We start from the raw sequence: 14,959 nt of genomic DNA, 5'->3' as shown, positions 1-14,959 counted from the left end.
TTGATGATAATATTTTTTTCAGGTATTTATTCTTCTACGTGCAATTTTTTTAAGTTAACTCCGCAGTTATAAGAAGACTGTTTTATCTAAAACTGACCCATGTTATCTCTTTGTAGTGATTTTACTATGAGGTTATCTCACGTTAAAGTGAAATAAAAAAAGCTATTAGAGACGTAAAATATTGAATTATGTGTTTATTTAAAACTAATAACAGAATCGTCAACAAACTAAAAATTAAAAACCAAACTAATAATGAACTAAAACAGAATCTCTGTTGTAAGCATTCATTAGGACCATCGACGAATCGATATCTCTCTGGCTATTCGATGTAAAACGAGTTCTTGAAACTCTTAGAATCCACAAGACCGCAGTTACGTCCTCGCCGCCGAGGACCTTGTCGCGTTCCTCGTCCCTCCAACCCTTCTGATAGTTACAGCCTGCGTACCGATGAATACAGTAATAATGGTTACATTGTTAGTTCGTTACGACTACACACATCCACAATGGTTGATGTTTCATCGTCTCCCAGAGGCTGCTCTGAGTCGAGGTTCGTAACCTGTTAGTAGGTTGCCCTCAGCATGGTCGCTTCATTTTCAAGGGTTGCAAGCGCCTAAAGTGCTCACCTAAAAGTCCAGTGTGTTTGTATAAGCTATCCCTTGCCAGGCTTACAAACGTGGGGTCATGTAAAAAAAAAAAGAATCTTTATCGTAAACATTAGGTCCATCGATATCAATTGTATCAACTTGTTTCTTTACCATTCCAATTTACACCAACATTCACTTCACTCGAGTTTATTGCAATCGTTTCTTATTAAACGTTCGCTGCTCTGAAAGTGGACTCTCCAGTTTTCCTTTTCTCCCCATTTATTTATATTGAAAGCGGATAAACATTCCAGTTTATTCACACAACATGTTTGGGGGTGCTCTGGTGTAGTGTGTGTGCTAAGAGTCCGGGTTCACACAATAAATACACTCTTTCACATAAAACCAATATTTATTATTAGCACTAGTAACACTACAGTCTACAGTTTATAATTACTAAGAAGTTGCACTTGTTTACCTCTATACCTTACTCGCTCTGATGCACTTATACGCACTGTTCTTCCTTCACTACTCGCTCTGATTTACATGGTTGCTTTGGATTCCCGAACTGACGAGGCAAGATTCCCCAACCCCTTATACATAGGGGGTCGGATAATCTTGACATCGCGATGTACAAAATTAAAGAAATTGTACAGCGCCATCTATTGCCCTAATTTATAACTACTGTACGTCATTACTTATTACAACGCCATCTTTTAGTTTTCGATGGATTAAATTGTCTATTTTATTAATTGATCTTTGAACATGCCGCCCACCAAGACCATTTAGTGACGAAATGGTCTTCACAATTCAAATGTTGGACTCCGCCCACCATGGCAATATAAATGTACTACATTACATTTGTACTTATCAATGAGCGAATATAAACAAGTATGACAATATCTTAAATAAACTTAACTTAATGACAACTAAATTAGCATTGATTTGGTAACAAATACAGAAAACCTTAACTAATACTTATTATCTAATTACAAATAATTCTAACTTAGTAATAACAGTCACTCATTAGCAGGTAAAATACATAGTTTGGACGTAGGTCGTTTGATGATTGACGACTTGGTGCGTAATGTAACCACACGAGTAATTTGATCTTGCCCTGGGTGTTTTTCTAGTATTCGACCTAACAACCATCGACTAGGTGGTAAGTCGTCTTCCTTAATTAGTACTATATCTCCTATGTTTGGTTCTGGGACTTTGTTAGTCCATTTATATCTGTGTAAGAGATTTGTTAAATATTCATTACTCCAACGTCGCCAAAAGCTTTGATACATTTTTTTAAGTAACTGCCATCTACTAAGTGAATTGACCTTCGAACTTTCATAATTAGGATCAGGCACTGTAACTAATGGTTCGCCTATTAGAAAATGTCCTGGTGTTAATGGAAGAGGTTCAATCACGTCGGTGTTGTCCATGACCGTTATTGGTCTAGAGTTTAAACAAGCTTCTATTTGGTTAAGCAGTGTGGTCATTTCTTCAAACGTGAGCATTGAATCACCAATAACTCGCTTGAGGTGAAATTTTGTCGATTTTATGCCCGCTTCCCAAAGACCTCCAAAGTTGGGAGCGTGAGGCGGGATAAAGTGCCATTCTGTGCCATGGGTTGCTAATTCCGCAGCAGCCGACTTGTGAGCTGCCTTAACTAATTGTTTAAGTTCCTTGGAGGCACCTACGAACGTTGTGCCATTATCACTCCATAAATGGGAACAATGACCGCGCCTGGACACGAACCTTCTGAAGGCTGCTAAAAATGCTTGAGTACTCATGTCGCTAACTAATTCTAAGTGTATAGCACGTGTGGACATACATACAAATAGACAAATATAACCTTTGTAGGAATGATTTCCTCTTCCTTTACTTGTTCTTATATTGATGGGTCCCGCGTAGTCTACTCCGCTGTTACTAAATGCTCTAGCTGGAGTACAACGAACTGATGGTAAAGATCCCATAAACTGCGTTCGAATTTTTGCATTTTGTCGGACACACTTTACACACTTATTTATGTGTTGCTTGACAATACTTTTGCTTTTATAATCCAATAAGCTGTCCTTAAATAATTTATTGTTAGTTGAATACCTCCATGTAACGTAGCCTTATGCGCATCTGCCACTATCAAATTTGTCAAATGTGAGTTGTGAGGTAAAATTATAGGGTGTTTCGTTTGTTCATCTAATTGTGACTTTTCTAACCTTCCTGTAGCTCTGATTAATCCCTTTTCATCGAGATAGGGACCTAATGCACTTATCTTGCTTCCTTTTAACTTGAACTCTTTATTGTTCTTTTGCAGTTGCGTATATTCTTCCCTAAATTCCTGCTTCTGAACTTTTCGTATGCAACACACTAACGCTTCGTCTATCTCGGTTTTGCTTAAGTCTAATTTATTGTATTCTTTTCTTTTATAAAACCGTCGACAGTATGCTATGACTCGTATCAACCTCTGTAATGATGAATATCGTTGTATAATGCTATCATCTTCAGTTTTATTAAGATGTACCTTTATAGCTTCTTCCAGATCAACTTTTAGATCGTTTGGTCTTTTGTATATTATCATCTTTTCTTTAAGAAGTGAAGGACCTGAAAACCAAAGCGTATTCTCTGGTAACGAGGCCGGTTGAACTCCTCTTGAAGCACAATCTGCAGGATTTTCTTTGGATGACACATGATACCATTGAGACGAGTCTAGTGTTGTTAATATCTCGGAGACTCGATTTGCTACGAAGGTCTTCCATCTACTGGGGTGGCTACTTAGCCATGCAAGAACTACTGTTGAATCAGTCCATGCCCTTATCTTATTCTTCTTTATTCTTAGTATTTCAGCTGCTTCGGCTAACAATTTTGCTAGCAGTACTGCACCACATAGCTCTAAGCGTGGGAATGCTAACTTGCTTGATCGGCGCAACTCTTGTTCTGGATGTTAACAATGAGACATGTATCTTGCCATCATCATCTACTATTCTTACATAAATCACAGCAGCATACGCTAATTTTGATGCGTCACAAAATCCATGGAGTTCTATGTCAGCAGTATCTTTCTTTATATGTAACCATCGTGGAATACGAACTTCAGATAATTTTGGTAACTGATTTCGATAATCGTCCCAACTTTCCTTTAAATCTGCTGAAATGGGTTCGTCCCAATCGACACCTGCCAACCATAACTTTTGAATAAAGATTTTTGCAACTATCACACTCGGTGCAATCCATCCCAGTGGGTCATATAACCGGGCGATTGTAGACATAATTGACCTTTTGTTTCTGGTTCACTCTTCTTGGGTAAATTCACAGAATATCTAAAATTATCATCGCAACGGTCCCATGTAAGACCTAATATTTTCGTAATGTCGTCTATTTTAATTTCTTTACTGAACTTTTCTGTGTTCTTTTCTATATTGTCTTTCTGCCCATATAACTCTTGTTTATTACTTTGTGTTAGGAAGTATGACAATAATTCTTCATTGTTACTGTTCCATTTTGTAGCTGAAATCCACCTCTTAAAAGTAAATCGTTCATTTCTTTATAAAGTGAGGCTCCTTCCTTAGTGTCAAAACATCCAGTCATTAAGTCATCCATGTAGAATGATTCTTTTACTTGTGGTGCGGCTATTGGGTAATCCTTTGCTTCATCATCACTTAATTGTTGTAATGCCCTAACCGCTAAGTAAGGTGCTGAAGCGGTACCAAATGTGACTGTCATTAATTCAAATTCTTTAATTTTATCTTCAGGATTATCGCGCCACACAATGCGTTGAAATTTAGCATCTTGTTCTGCTATCCGAACTTGACGATACATTTTGACAATGTCCGCCACCATAACAATTGGATAGATTCTCCATCGAAAAACTAAATGTCTTAAATCTGGCTGCAATTTAGGACCTACCATTAAACAATCGTTTAATGAAACCCCTCGCTTATTCTTGCTGGAAGCATTAAATACTACTCGAACCTTTGAGGTTGATTTATCCATTCGTACAACAGCATGATGGGGTAAATATACTGCTTCGTGTGCCTTTTCGTCCTTTTCTTCAACTGTTCGCATGTGCCCTAGTTGTAAATATTCGTTAATCACTTCCTTATAACTGGCCTTGAGTTCCAAGTCTTTCGAGAGTCTTTTTTCCAATGATTTGAACTTAGCTATTGCTATCTCCAATGATCCATTGTTTTGACATTGGGCAAAATCTTCTCGGAAGGGTAAATTTACAATATATCGCCCTTCCGGTGTTCTATTTGTTGTCCTTTTGAAAATCTCTTCACAGGCTTGTTCTTCTTCTGACCATGTTGATCTTGGTAATTGTTCCTCTAATTCCCAAAATTTCTTTAAAATGTCTTCTTCTGCTCTAGTATGCAATACTGAAATAACGTTCGAATTTTCTTTATCTTCGCTTGACCTCTCATTGACAGTGCCTGATATTATCCATCCGAGCTTCGTACTTTGAGCAATAAAGTTTCCGTTTGGACTCCTCTTCATGCCTTCTTTTAGTATGTGGCTGTACACATTGGCTCCAAACAACATATCAATTTTGTTCGGAATGTTGAACTCCGGATCTGCCAAATATAAACCATTTATTTCTATCCAATCAAATGGCTCTAATTTCCTTTCAGGCAGACATGACGTAATATTTTTCAACACGTAGGCTTCAATTTGCAGTTCAAAGTTTGTGTCGACTCTTGATCTTATTGTGATTGTAACCATGTATCTCGATTTCATACAGTGTTCTCCTCCCAAACCCGTAATAATACCATTTGCAGTTTTTTTCTTTAGACGTAATAATTGAACTGCTGCTTCCGTTATAAAACAAGCTTGTGACCCTTGATCAACCAAAGCTCTTAGTGTTGAATGATTTCCTAATCCTGACTCGGCATGCACTAACGCTGTGGCTAATAAAACTTGTCTGGGCCTGAAGGTCTTGCGAGTCGCATAGCACGAAACTATTGGAGACTTTGCTGTATCAGATTCATTTTTCTTTGCTCTGATGTATCAGTTGGTGAATGCAGTAGAGAATGGTGCCTTTTGTTACATATTTTACAACGAGCTGGGTTTCTACAGGTGTATGCACTGTGATTACTGCCCAAACAATTAAAACATATAGATTTTTTACTGACGAAATCGCGTCGTACTGCATAATCCTCGTTTGCAAACTTTTTACAAAAGCAAAGTTTGTGCTTGTCATTGCAGAATTCGCATAACCTATTTGTGGCTATTAATACTTTCGTATGTGGACGGTTGGAGTCAGCAGTTGCATGTTGCGTTTGTACTTTCTTAAATTCTATATTTTCGAATGCACGAAAACGACTTTCCATAAATTCTTTTAACTGATCTAATGTAGGTAAATCGTTCGATTGATCATCAGCGGTTTTCAGTTCCCATTGCTTACGCGTTTCAGTATCTAACTTAAACGATATTAGGTGAATGATCATGATATCCCATGTGGTTACATCAACACCAATATTTTTTAATGCGTCCAAACAGTCATTGGTGGTGTCTAATAAATCTTTTATAGCAGACGCCGATTCAGCATTCATTCGCTTTTGGCTGAATAACCGTTTGAGAATGCAATTGGCTAAATATTTTTTGTTGTTATAACGCTTTTCTAATAACGACCAACAACGACTGTAATTGGCGCTCGTAACAGGAGTGTTTCTTAAAAGCTTTTCTGCTTCGCCTACTAAATGCGTTTTTAAATAGTGTAACTTTTGTACATCATCTAAACTATTATCATTGTGTACTAATGAAGTAAATAAATCACGAAATGTTGTCCATTCAGAATAATTACCAGAAAAGGTTGGAATCTTAATTTTCGATAACTTTGCTGCTGAATTTGTGTTCGACTGATTGCCTTTATTATTGTTACTGGTTGGTTGTTCCACCTTTTCTGATAAATTGGATGCTAACAAAGACTTATAAATAAAGTAATTTTCCTCACAATTTTCATAAATGTTTTGCGTAACATAAATTGACTTTTCTATTTCTTCTAATTTCGAGTTTTCATACAATTTGAGATTATTTGCTTTAAAAGTTTGCCAGTCTATTTCTAAATTGTTAATTCTTGTTTCTACGTATTCTTTTGTGATACGATCTTTAGGACTCTTTTTGAAATTAATTAAACCTCTATTAATAGAATTATGTATATTAACTTGTGCATTGACGAGCCCTTGCATTGTTACAACTATTAAATTAACTACTTAATTAACAAATAAATAAAATAATAAATATTAATAAATACTGCTCTGCTCTGCTCGGTTGCTTGTACTTGATGGCTCCAATGAAGTTGCTGGACCCGCTGCTACACGTAGCGCTGCGACCCGCAACGTATGGTGACTGGTGAACTGACAGTAGAGGACACTGAACTTTGCTTTGTAGAAGTCACTGAACTTTGCTTGGTAAAAGTCACTACTTTGCTTGGTAGAGGTCACTGAACTTTTGCTTGGTAGACGTCACTGAACTTTTGCTTGGTAGAAAGTCACTGAACTTTTGCTTGGTAGAAAGTCACTGAACTTTTGCTTGGTAGAGGTCACTGAACTTTTGCTTGGTAGAGGTCACTGAACTTTGTATCGTAGAAGTCCCTGACCTTTTACTTGATAGAGGTCACTGAACTCTATCCGGCTCGCGAAGGACCAATGTTTGGGGTGCTCTGGTGTAGTGTGTGTGCTAAGAGTCCGGGTTCACACAATAAATACACTCTTTCACATAAAACCAATATTTATTATTAGCACTAGTAACACTACAGTCTACAGTTTATAATTACTAAGAAGTTGCACTTGTTTACCTCTATACCTTACTCGCTCTGATGCACTTATACGCACTGTTCTTCCTTCACTACTCGCTCTGATTTACATGGTTGCTTTGGATTCCCGAACTGACGAGGCAAGATTCCCCAACCCTTATACATAGGGGTCGGATAATCTTGACATCGCGATGTACAAAATTAAAGAAATTGTACAGCGCCATCTATTGCCCTAATTTATAACTACTGTACGTCATTACTTATTACAACGCCATCTTTTAGTTTTCGATGGATTAAATTGTCTATTTTATTAATTGATCTTTGAACACAACAGGACTTCAAATAGATAACATTTTGATTTCATTCCTTCGTTCATTGAATCTGCTTTTGTATAAGGGTATCGTGTTTACTTTATTTATAAGTATATGCTTTGTACTCTTGTACATTCATGAAAACATACATGTCCAGAGTTTAATCAACTTGTCAAAATAAGGAAACTGTAGCGAAATTTGAAATATCATTTCTATAAAAATCATGATCAATTTTTCTCTTTCAATGGTTCCTAATGAGATCCTGTCTTTGTTTGTGGCATGTTGAATCTTGTATCATTCGTATAAATGTAATATGAATTGAATAAATAGGAATGTTGTTAGTGACATTATTTTCCATATTTTAGCTGTATTATAAGACTGGGGGAAAAAGGTGTCTTTTTTTTCTTTGAGAATGGGAGACGTTCCTTTTACGCTTTTAGAATCATAAAGTATATTAAAGTCTGTAGACCAAATTAATTATTTACAATGTTAGTTAATATTTAATCTTGTAGTTTGGATAGTGGAGATAATTTCAAATCAAACAAAAGTTGTCTTCGTTTCTAGTCTAATTAGTCTTGTTAGAACTAAGTAATAATTACCATATGATTGTCTTGTAATTATATACCCTTGATGTTTTAAATTGTCATTTGAATTACTGGTAAAGAGTTTAAATATCAGGCTTCAATTCTAGTTTTTGTTCCTAAAACGGCTTTATAGTTTGTTTTTTGTAATTACTACATTAAATTTAATTGGTCCAACCCATTAAAACATAATATTATAAGAATAAATATTTTATTTTTATTATATTATTATGTATTGGATACAATTGGTAACAAGTCTGCGCAATCTTGTCTCCTAAACAACGAAAAACTTGTATAACATAGGAGAACAGTTCCTTTTAATACAATTTACAATATTATGTGCGCAATACTAAAAAGAATATAAAAGAAAAACAGTAAATCAAAGAGCAATAAAACACAACAATTTAGAAGACTATACACGTTTGTGTGTGTGTGTGTGTATTTGTCGATAAGGTAATGGCTTTTGTTTATACATTTGGTTAATTTTTTCGGTCGTTGAAGGGTTCGTGCGCACCAGTCGGTCAATATAAAATAAATACATAATACCAACCGTATAACAATTTTTTGTACGACAGTGATACCACTGCACCTGATGGTAAGTGGAGTGGGATACAAAAGAATGTCGACTGTCGAGATATGATTACCCCTTCGCAGGCGACACAATTATGCCGGCCTGTTGGAACCGGATATACACAGGCTGATCCCGGGACGCGATACACTTTCGTGGGCCCCAATGGCGGGTTTTAACACCTTATGTACGGGGTTCACTACTCATATGTTATTAAAGCACAATATCCTTCCTTGTCTGGTAAAGAAATACGCAATAAATAGCATGTTATAAAAGAATTGTTTTACGTTTGACTTATATGCATGATATTTTCAGCGGAAAAATTTCTTTTTACAAACGATCTGAGAAATATAAAACTTAAAGTCTCTTTTAAATATACCCGTTGTACTATTCGGAACGCGGTTAGGCCATTAAAATTATCTTACGATTCTTCGTTGTTATAATATTGTGCTTTTTAATCTTGTTCTTTAGCTGTATTGTTATTGGCGTCATTTTCGTTTATATCTTGTAGAATAAGTATTTTCTCTTCCAATTTAGATTCCGTACGAAATGCCTAGTTTTGATAAATTTATTACGTTTGTCACAAGTACAATGTAACCATAATCAATAGATTATATTATTGTCGTCCAGGACCAAGGAAGTAAACTTCTCTCTGCCAACTCTTCGCTCGTCTTCACTCGGAGAGCTTCGCGAAGTGGTCAGCGTCAACAGCTTAAGCAGCGATGTGTGCTGTGTCCGCCGGTGCCAGCTCAACTTCGCTCCAACTCTTTCAGTAAGTGCTTTTAGTACAATTTTTTACAACTGCATTTTATTGACGAAGATACCTATAAAGCGTAATTTATACTATATTCGGTAATATTCGTTATTGTTTGTGCTATTTAAAAGCTGACCGTCTATAAATAACCACAAAGGAGGTAAGTATAATATTCCTCCAAAACACTTTGCTAATGTTTAGTACTAAAATTGTTGAATAAAAGTAGTAGTAAAAATATGCATATGCACTGAAAAATTCAACAAAAAGTTATACTGACAAATTTAAAAAATATTACGTTTATGTTTCTGTGCGTTCTCCGGTAATTTTCAGATGACTCATTTTACTTTTCACCTGTCGATATAGCATATCTCTGATTATACTTTGATGTAAGTCTTGTAATATGGGTATGTAAATAAATACGGGAAATACGGACCTCCAGCACCACAACACCAAGACCCGTAACAAATATTTGCGAATCACGAATCGGAAACATGTCCTTAAAGTTCACAGGCAGTCGATCAAAGACCGTCGGATAATCCAATTCCGAAGACTGTCACACCCTTTTTAAAATACAATAATAAATTCCTGAAGGGCTAGGCAGAAGTGTAACTTGGGATCTTACTTTTCGCTATGTATTTTCCATTATATGGTGTGAACTGAGGCGAACTTAACGCTATATCGGGCACAAATTCCAGACTCCGGGCTGATACTAAGGAGAAAACTATACTACAAAACTAAGGAGAAATATCACTACGCTAATCTAGGTTTTGAACCCGGGGCCTCAGAGCGATGGTCGTACAGCGCACGCAGCAACTACGCCACTGAAGCTCCTTTCCAAAATAATCATTATTAAGTTCCATAAAAATAAAGAAATATCGTAAATATCTAATAGATATTTCGAGTAAAACTATAGTACCGCACGTTATAAATAACGGTTTCAGAATTATCCGATTTATGAAATCCAATATTCTGTTACATACTCCTCATAGAAGTTAATAACAAAGATATCAAAGCAAAATTACATTCCAATCTTCAGTTGGACATACAATTGGAGTGTCAAGGACTACAATGCGATCAACAGAGACACGTGCAGAAAAGTTTATATGAAAAATATTTCTGGTTATTGGAACTTAGATTACATCTCCATTTTGATAGATCGCAGTTATTTTATACAGTATGCATTTTAGTCGTCGCATCTATTTTAACACAGACAGTTCATGCTTGATTCTAATTAAAATATACAATAAAAACATTCTTAGTAAAGGCTAGGTCAAAGGTACCCGGAACTGGCGGGAATGCATGAAAAGATTAATGAAGGTGGAGGAAGCGTGAGAAGTATGCCAGAATCGTACAGTGTCATCCATAGTCTCTGCCTACCCCTATAGGATAGAGGCGTGATACTATGTATGTGTAAAAAAACATAACAGACTAATTAAACCTGAATAATAATTTCGAAAAAGTCTCCCGACGTGTGGTACTCTTGTGCTAGCTACTTCTTTGACCTATCTTACTTAAAGGTCATAATGTATGTCTGACATATCTGTCATTACGTATGAATATGACCTTTAAGTATGATCCGTTTCCTTCGTACTTCAAAGCTGGCTTAGGACTGACAAAAATACATAATTGCTAAAATTCACGAAAAACATGTATTTTATATAAATTTGGGTTAAGGATCGACTAAATACTCTCCATAAACAGGTCCCTCGACCAACTTTACTAGCAGTATAATATATTAAGAAAGTACAGCTTAACAATAATTTAAAATATACACCATTATTGATACTAATATAAATAACATAGTGCTCGCAAGAGTTTCAATATCATAAAAGAAAATATTTAATAGTGGAAATATCTTACAAATAAATTTCTAAATGGAAATTACGAAATGCGCCATATTTGGAGAAAATGGAAGGCGGGCTATTGAAATTGTAACCCTAATTAATACCATTTTAAGATTGATCACTGCTTGTACTAGGCAAACGTAATCACCGAATGAATTACACCCACATACATTTGATTGCTATTTGACAATCTTTCCGCTCTCATCGATGCGAGCTTTGTGCGCCCACAGCCAGTAGCAATTACTGATGAATTGACCAATAAAGAACCTGGAAAAGGTTTGAAAATTACAAACGAACCTGAGCACGTTGCTTTCAATTTGTGTTTAACTTGCTTTAAAAAGACAGTCAATGAAGATACCTATATAAATATACGAATAGCACCATTTTCAGTCTGTAAATAAAATAAACTTATGTATTACAATTTTATACGTGACATATAACTGCAAAACATGTCCTGTTTAGCTATAGTGGTCATTATCTAGGGGATACATTAATAAGAGTATACCCATTAGTAAGAATGATAAACGACTATACATTAATGTAGTTGTTGCCGCAGCGGTATATATATAAGTACTCTACCACAGTCCAGAAGTAGTTTCAACGGAATATCTATAGGTAACATCACTGAGTTTTATCGTTCTAACACTTATTTATACAATTCCATTATTAAAACAAACAATAAAATTCTTTATATACATCCAATCGTTACTTTAGAATTTCCAGATGTGTTCCAATTCCAAGGTATGTGGTTTGCGACATGAACTCGGATTCAGAATATTTACACAGCGGTCCTGGCTCAACACAAATGGACCCTTTCACATATTTACGAACTTTGTGTTAGACCTTCGTCACGCTTGAGGTGTGAAAGACCTTTTGGCTTAAAATAATCAAGTAGAATTCAGTAAGCGTTAGAGTTGAGTCAATAAAAACTTCTTCCAAAATTTAAATTATAGGAACATTTATTCTGATTTATAATCCAATTAAATTGTTTTGGGACTTCTGTTTACTTTTACTCGAATGTCTTAACTATTATACCTTATTGTTTCGATAGTATTTATAACGTAGCTGGTAGTAAAATCAAGAAAATTCGAAAAGAAACACACCCAAATTCCATTAAAGCTAAAATCATTGAAACAAGATAGAAAAAGCAGACTACATTATTCAGTTCAAAACAGCCTACTTGCACAGCCCAGAGCTCAACTAATAAATCTACAGAGCTTAATAAATGACACCATAAATTAACGCGCAAAATCTATCGTTGTTCGTACCCCCCTTAAACTAAAAGATAACTTTGTATAACTTTAAGGTTGTGAACCAGAAGAATTGAAGTTTAAACGAAGAGTTCACGCTTGTGAATGAACAAGATTGTGTAGAAGTGTTGGATATTTTTGTGCAGAAACTCGTTTGATTTTGTTTTAAGGATCGGAAGGTTGATAAAGAAGACAATGAGATAAACATATTACGCTAGGGAAGCGTGGGTGATAAAATTCTACTGGATAGAGTTTATGAATCTAAGTTTTGATAACAAAATTTGATGCATTAAGTTTGCAATGTTGAACTTAATGAAGGTTTTTTACACAAATATTTTTAAAGACTACACTTCCTTTATATTAATAATAATATCAGATCTATATTATATACTGTCGAATCCTGAGCACAGGCCTCCTCTAGTACTATGAAGGTTTACGCCTAAGGCCACACTGGTCTAGTGCTAGTTTAGCACATTTCACGGACGTTCATAATTCTTGAACAATTCTAATTTATAAAGATGTTTTATTACACCGTTAAAGCGAAACTTCGAAAACAACACAATATGTGTCTTGAGTTTTGAAGCTATGGATATTCGTTATACCAGATATCTATTCTCAACTAGGCTATCACGCACATACTTTACCAATTCCAAAAATATATCGCGCCTGTATCAAATCAAATCTTTATTCAGATTGAATGATGGAAATGTGTGTCAGAATATAACAAGGTTATTGGCATACTTTTGATGGAAATTCGATCATTGAGTTTTGTAAAAGTAACGTTGAAATAAAAAATCTACGAAATGTAATACCGTAACATAAATATAAGAACTTGATACGTAATTCTATTGAACAACGTTGAATAATAAACATACTTATAATCAATTATTTGTTGGTCACACATACGCAATTTTTTTTGATGTAGTAACTTTGGTTTATGTGATTCTTACATACAAAATGAATAGGATTAGTATAGCTTTAACCCTGTAAATCAAAAATCAGGTATGATTGATAGCTTTTCTACGGAATTAACCGATTGAAAATTAGCTAACAACCTCGTGCTTAGACATTGCCCTGGGCCGAGGTCTCGGCCGCCCATTACTCGTTTGCTTAATTCATTAACCTATCGTTCAATCGCATGTTCATTTCTTGAGTAGCCGATTTACGATTGCAAATCGTCTACTATGACCACGCGTGTACTACAATATAATTAGATTCACAGCATTTTCATAAGAACGTTCTTCTTATATTACCATTATGTTTGTTGTAACGAATTCCCATTGATTAACTTATGTCAACGTTTTTCATACAAAATTCAAACCGCCTTACCGAACTAAACCATAATTTGATGACGTATTCTGCAATCCCTTTTAATATTCACTACATGTAATGCATCTATTTCGCATAACCTGACTCAAAGAGGTAAAATGTTTGAAATTCATCAAGCATTCCTTTCAAACACGAATCACGTCCATTGAAAATAGACATGTACCAGGTGTGAAATAGCTTTTCAGAACTGAAACACCCACGATTCGTCACGTGTAATTAAAGGATAGGCAAAGCCTTACAAATGGCATCCTTTCCATTTTAGAAGATAAAGCGGATGAATAAACACCAATGTTTTGCCCGAAAATCCGATGGGATCGGAATGGAAACGTCAGAGCAGTAAAGATGAAGGTTTAGTGCCGATTTACACCGATTTATTGCCAAGAAACGATAAAATCGCATTCGGCCACGCCCGAACTGTTACTGTCTATCTGTTTTATAGTCTTATAAATGGTTGGGGATTATCATTTTCAATGTTATTTAGCGTTTATTTAAGAACTTCCCGTATCTACTTAAATACTTCATAATGTTGTTCTAGTAAAGGTCACAGTGTGGAACTCGTGCGGAACTTAGTTTGTGAAGTTCAGTATCTATAATAGATAATGTAGAATCTATTAGGTTGTTCATCGTTAATGTGTTGGAACTACTTTAAGTGCTTTTTGAAATGCTATTTATACACTTACCGTTTGTTTAGGTACGTTTACAGTCCGGTATTTTTGTAAGGGAATTATTGATGTGAACCGTCAACTCAAAAAATGTTGGAATTAGATTGCAGATACAATGAAAACAAATATTGACAGATTATTATTATTACCAGGTTACCTCGTAGAGGCTTAAATTATTATAACCATTTTCTACCGCATAACTAGTCAGACACTGAGAATCCTGTTCCGCTTACAAATAAGGAATGTACGGTAAAAATCTCCCATGAACTCGAAAACTGGCCGACTAATTAGAATAAGAAAATGTCTCACAACTTTGGGGTAATTGCTACTCATCATTTAA

At 35.4% G+C, this 14,959-nt stretch overlaps 1 protein-coding gene and 1 pseudogene across 1 annotated transcript; one reads left to right on the top strand and one right to left on the bottom strand.

The window, feature by feature from the left end:
* Nucleotides 1-3,783: 3,783 nt before the first annotated feature.
* Nucleotides 3,784-5,288, bottom strand: LOC119188942. The gene is made up of 2 exons (XM_037437216.1): nt 4,593-5,288; nt 3,784-3,996 (listed from the first exon to the last, which is right to left on the bottom strand). Exons 1-2 carry the CDS (start codon nt 5,286-5,288, stop codon nt 3,784-3,786), a joined length of 909 nt encoding a protein of 302 aa, XP_037293113.1.
* A 1,561-nt stretch (nt 5,289-6,849) lies between these two features.
* The window catches only part of LOC119188941, a 92,725-nt pseudogene continuing 84,615 nt past the window's right edge, over nt 6,850-14,959 (top strand).

Source organism: Manduca sexta, chromosome 10 (assembly GCF_014839805.1).
Source record: "Manduca sexta isolate Smith_Timp_Sample1 chromosome 10, JHU_Msex_v1.0, whole genome shotgun sequence".
NCBI classification, from domain to species: domain Eukaryota; kingdom Metazoa; phylum Arthropoda; class Insecta; order Lepidoptera; family Sphingidae; genus Manduca; species Manduca sexta.
Note: the sequence above shows the minus strand (reverse complement) of the source record. Positions and strands in the feature narration are given on the sequence as shown.

Coding starts and splice junctions, on each gene's coding strand:
- LOC119188942 (XM_037437216.1), bottom strand. CDS start 5,288: ATGGTTACAATCACAATAAGATCAAGAGTCGACACAAACTTTGAACTG. Junction 3,997..4,592: donor ACGAAAAGGCACACGAAGCA/GTATATTTACCC, acceptor TTATATGGGCAG/AAAGACAATATAGAAAAGAA.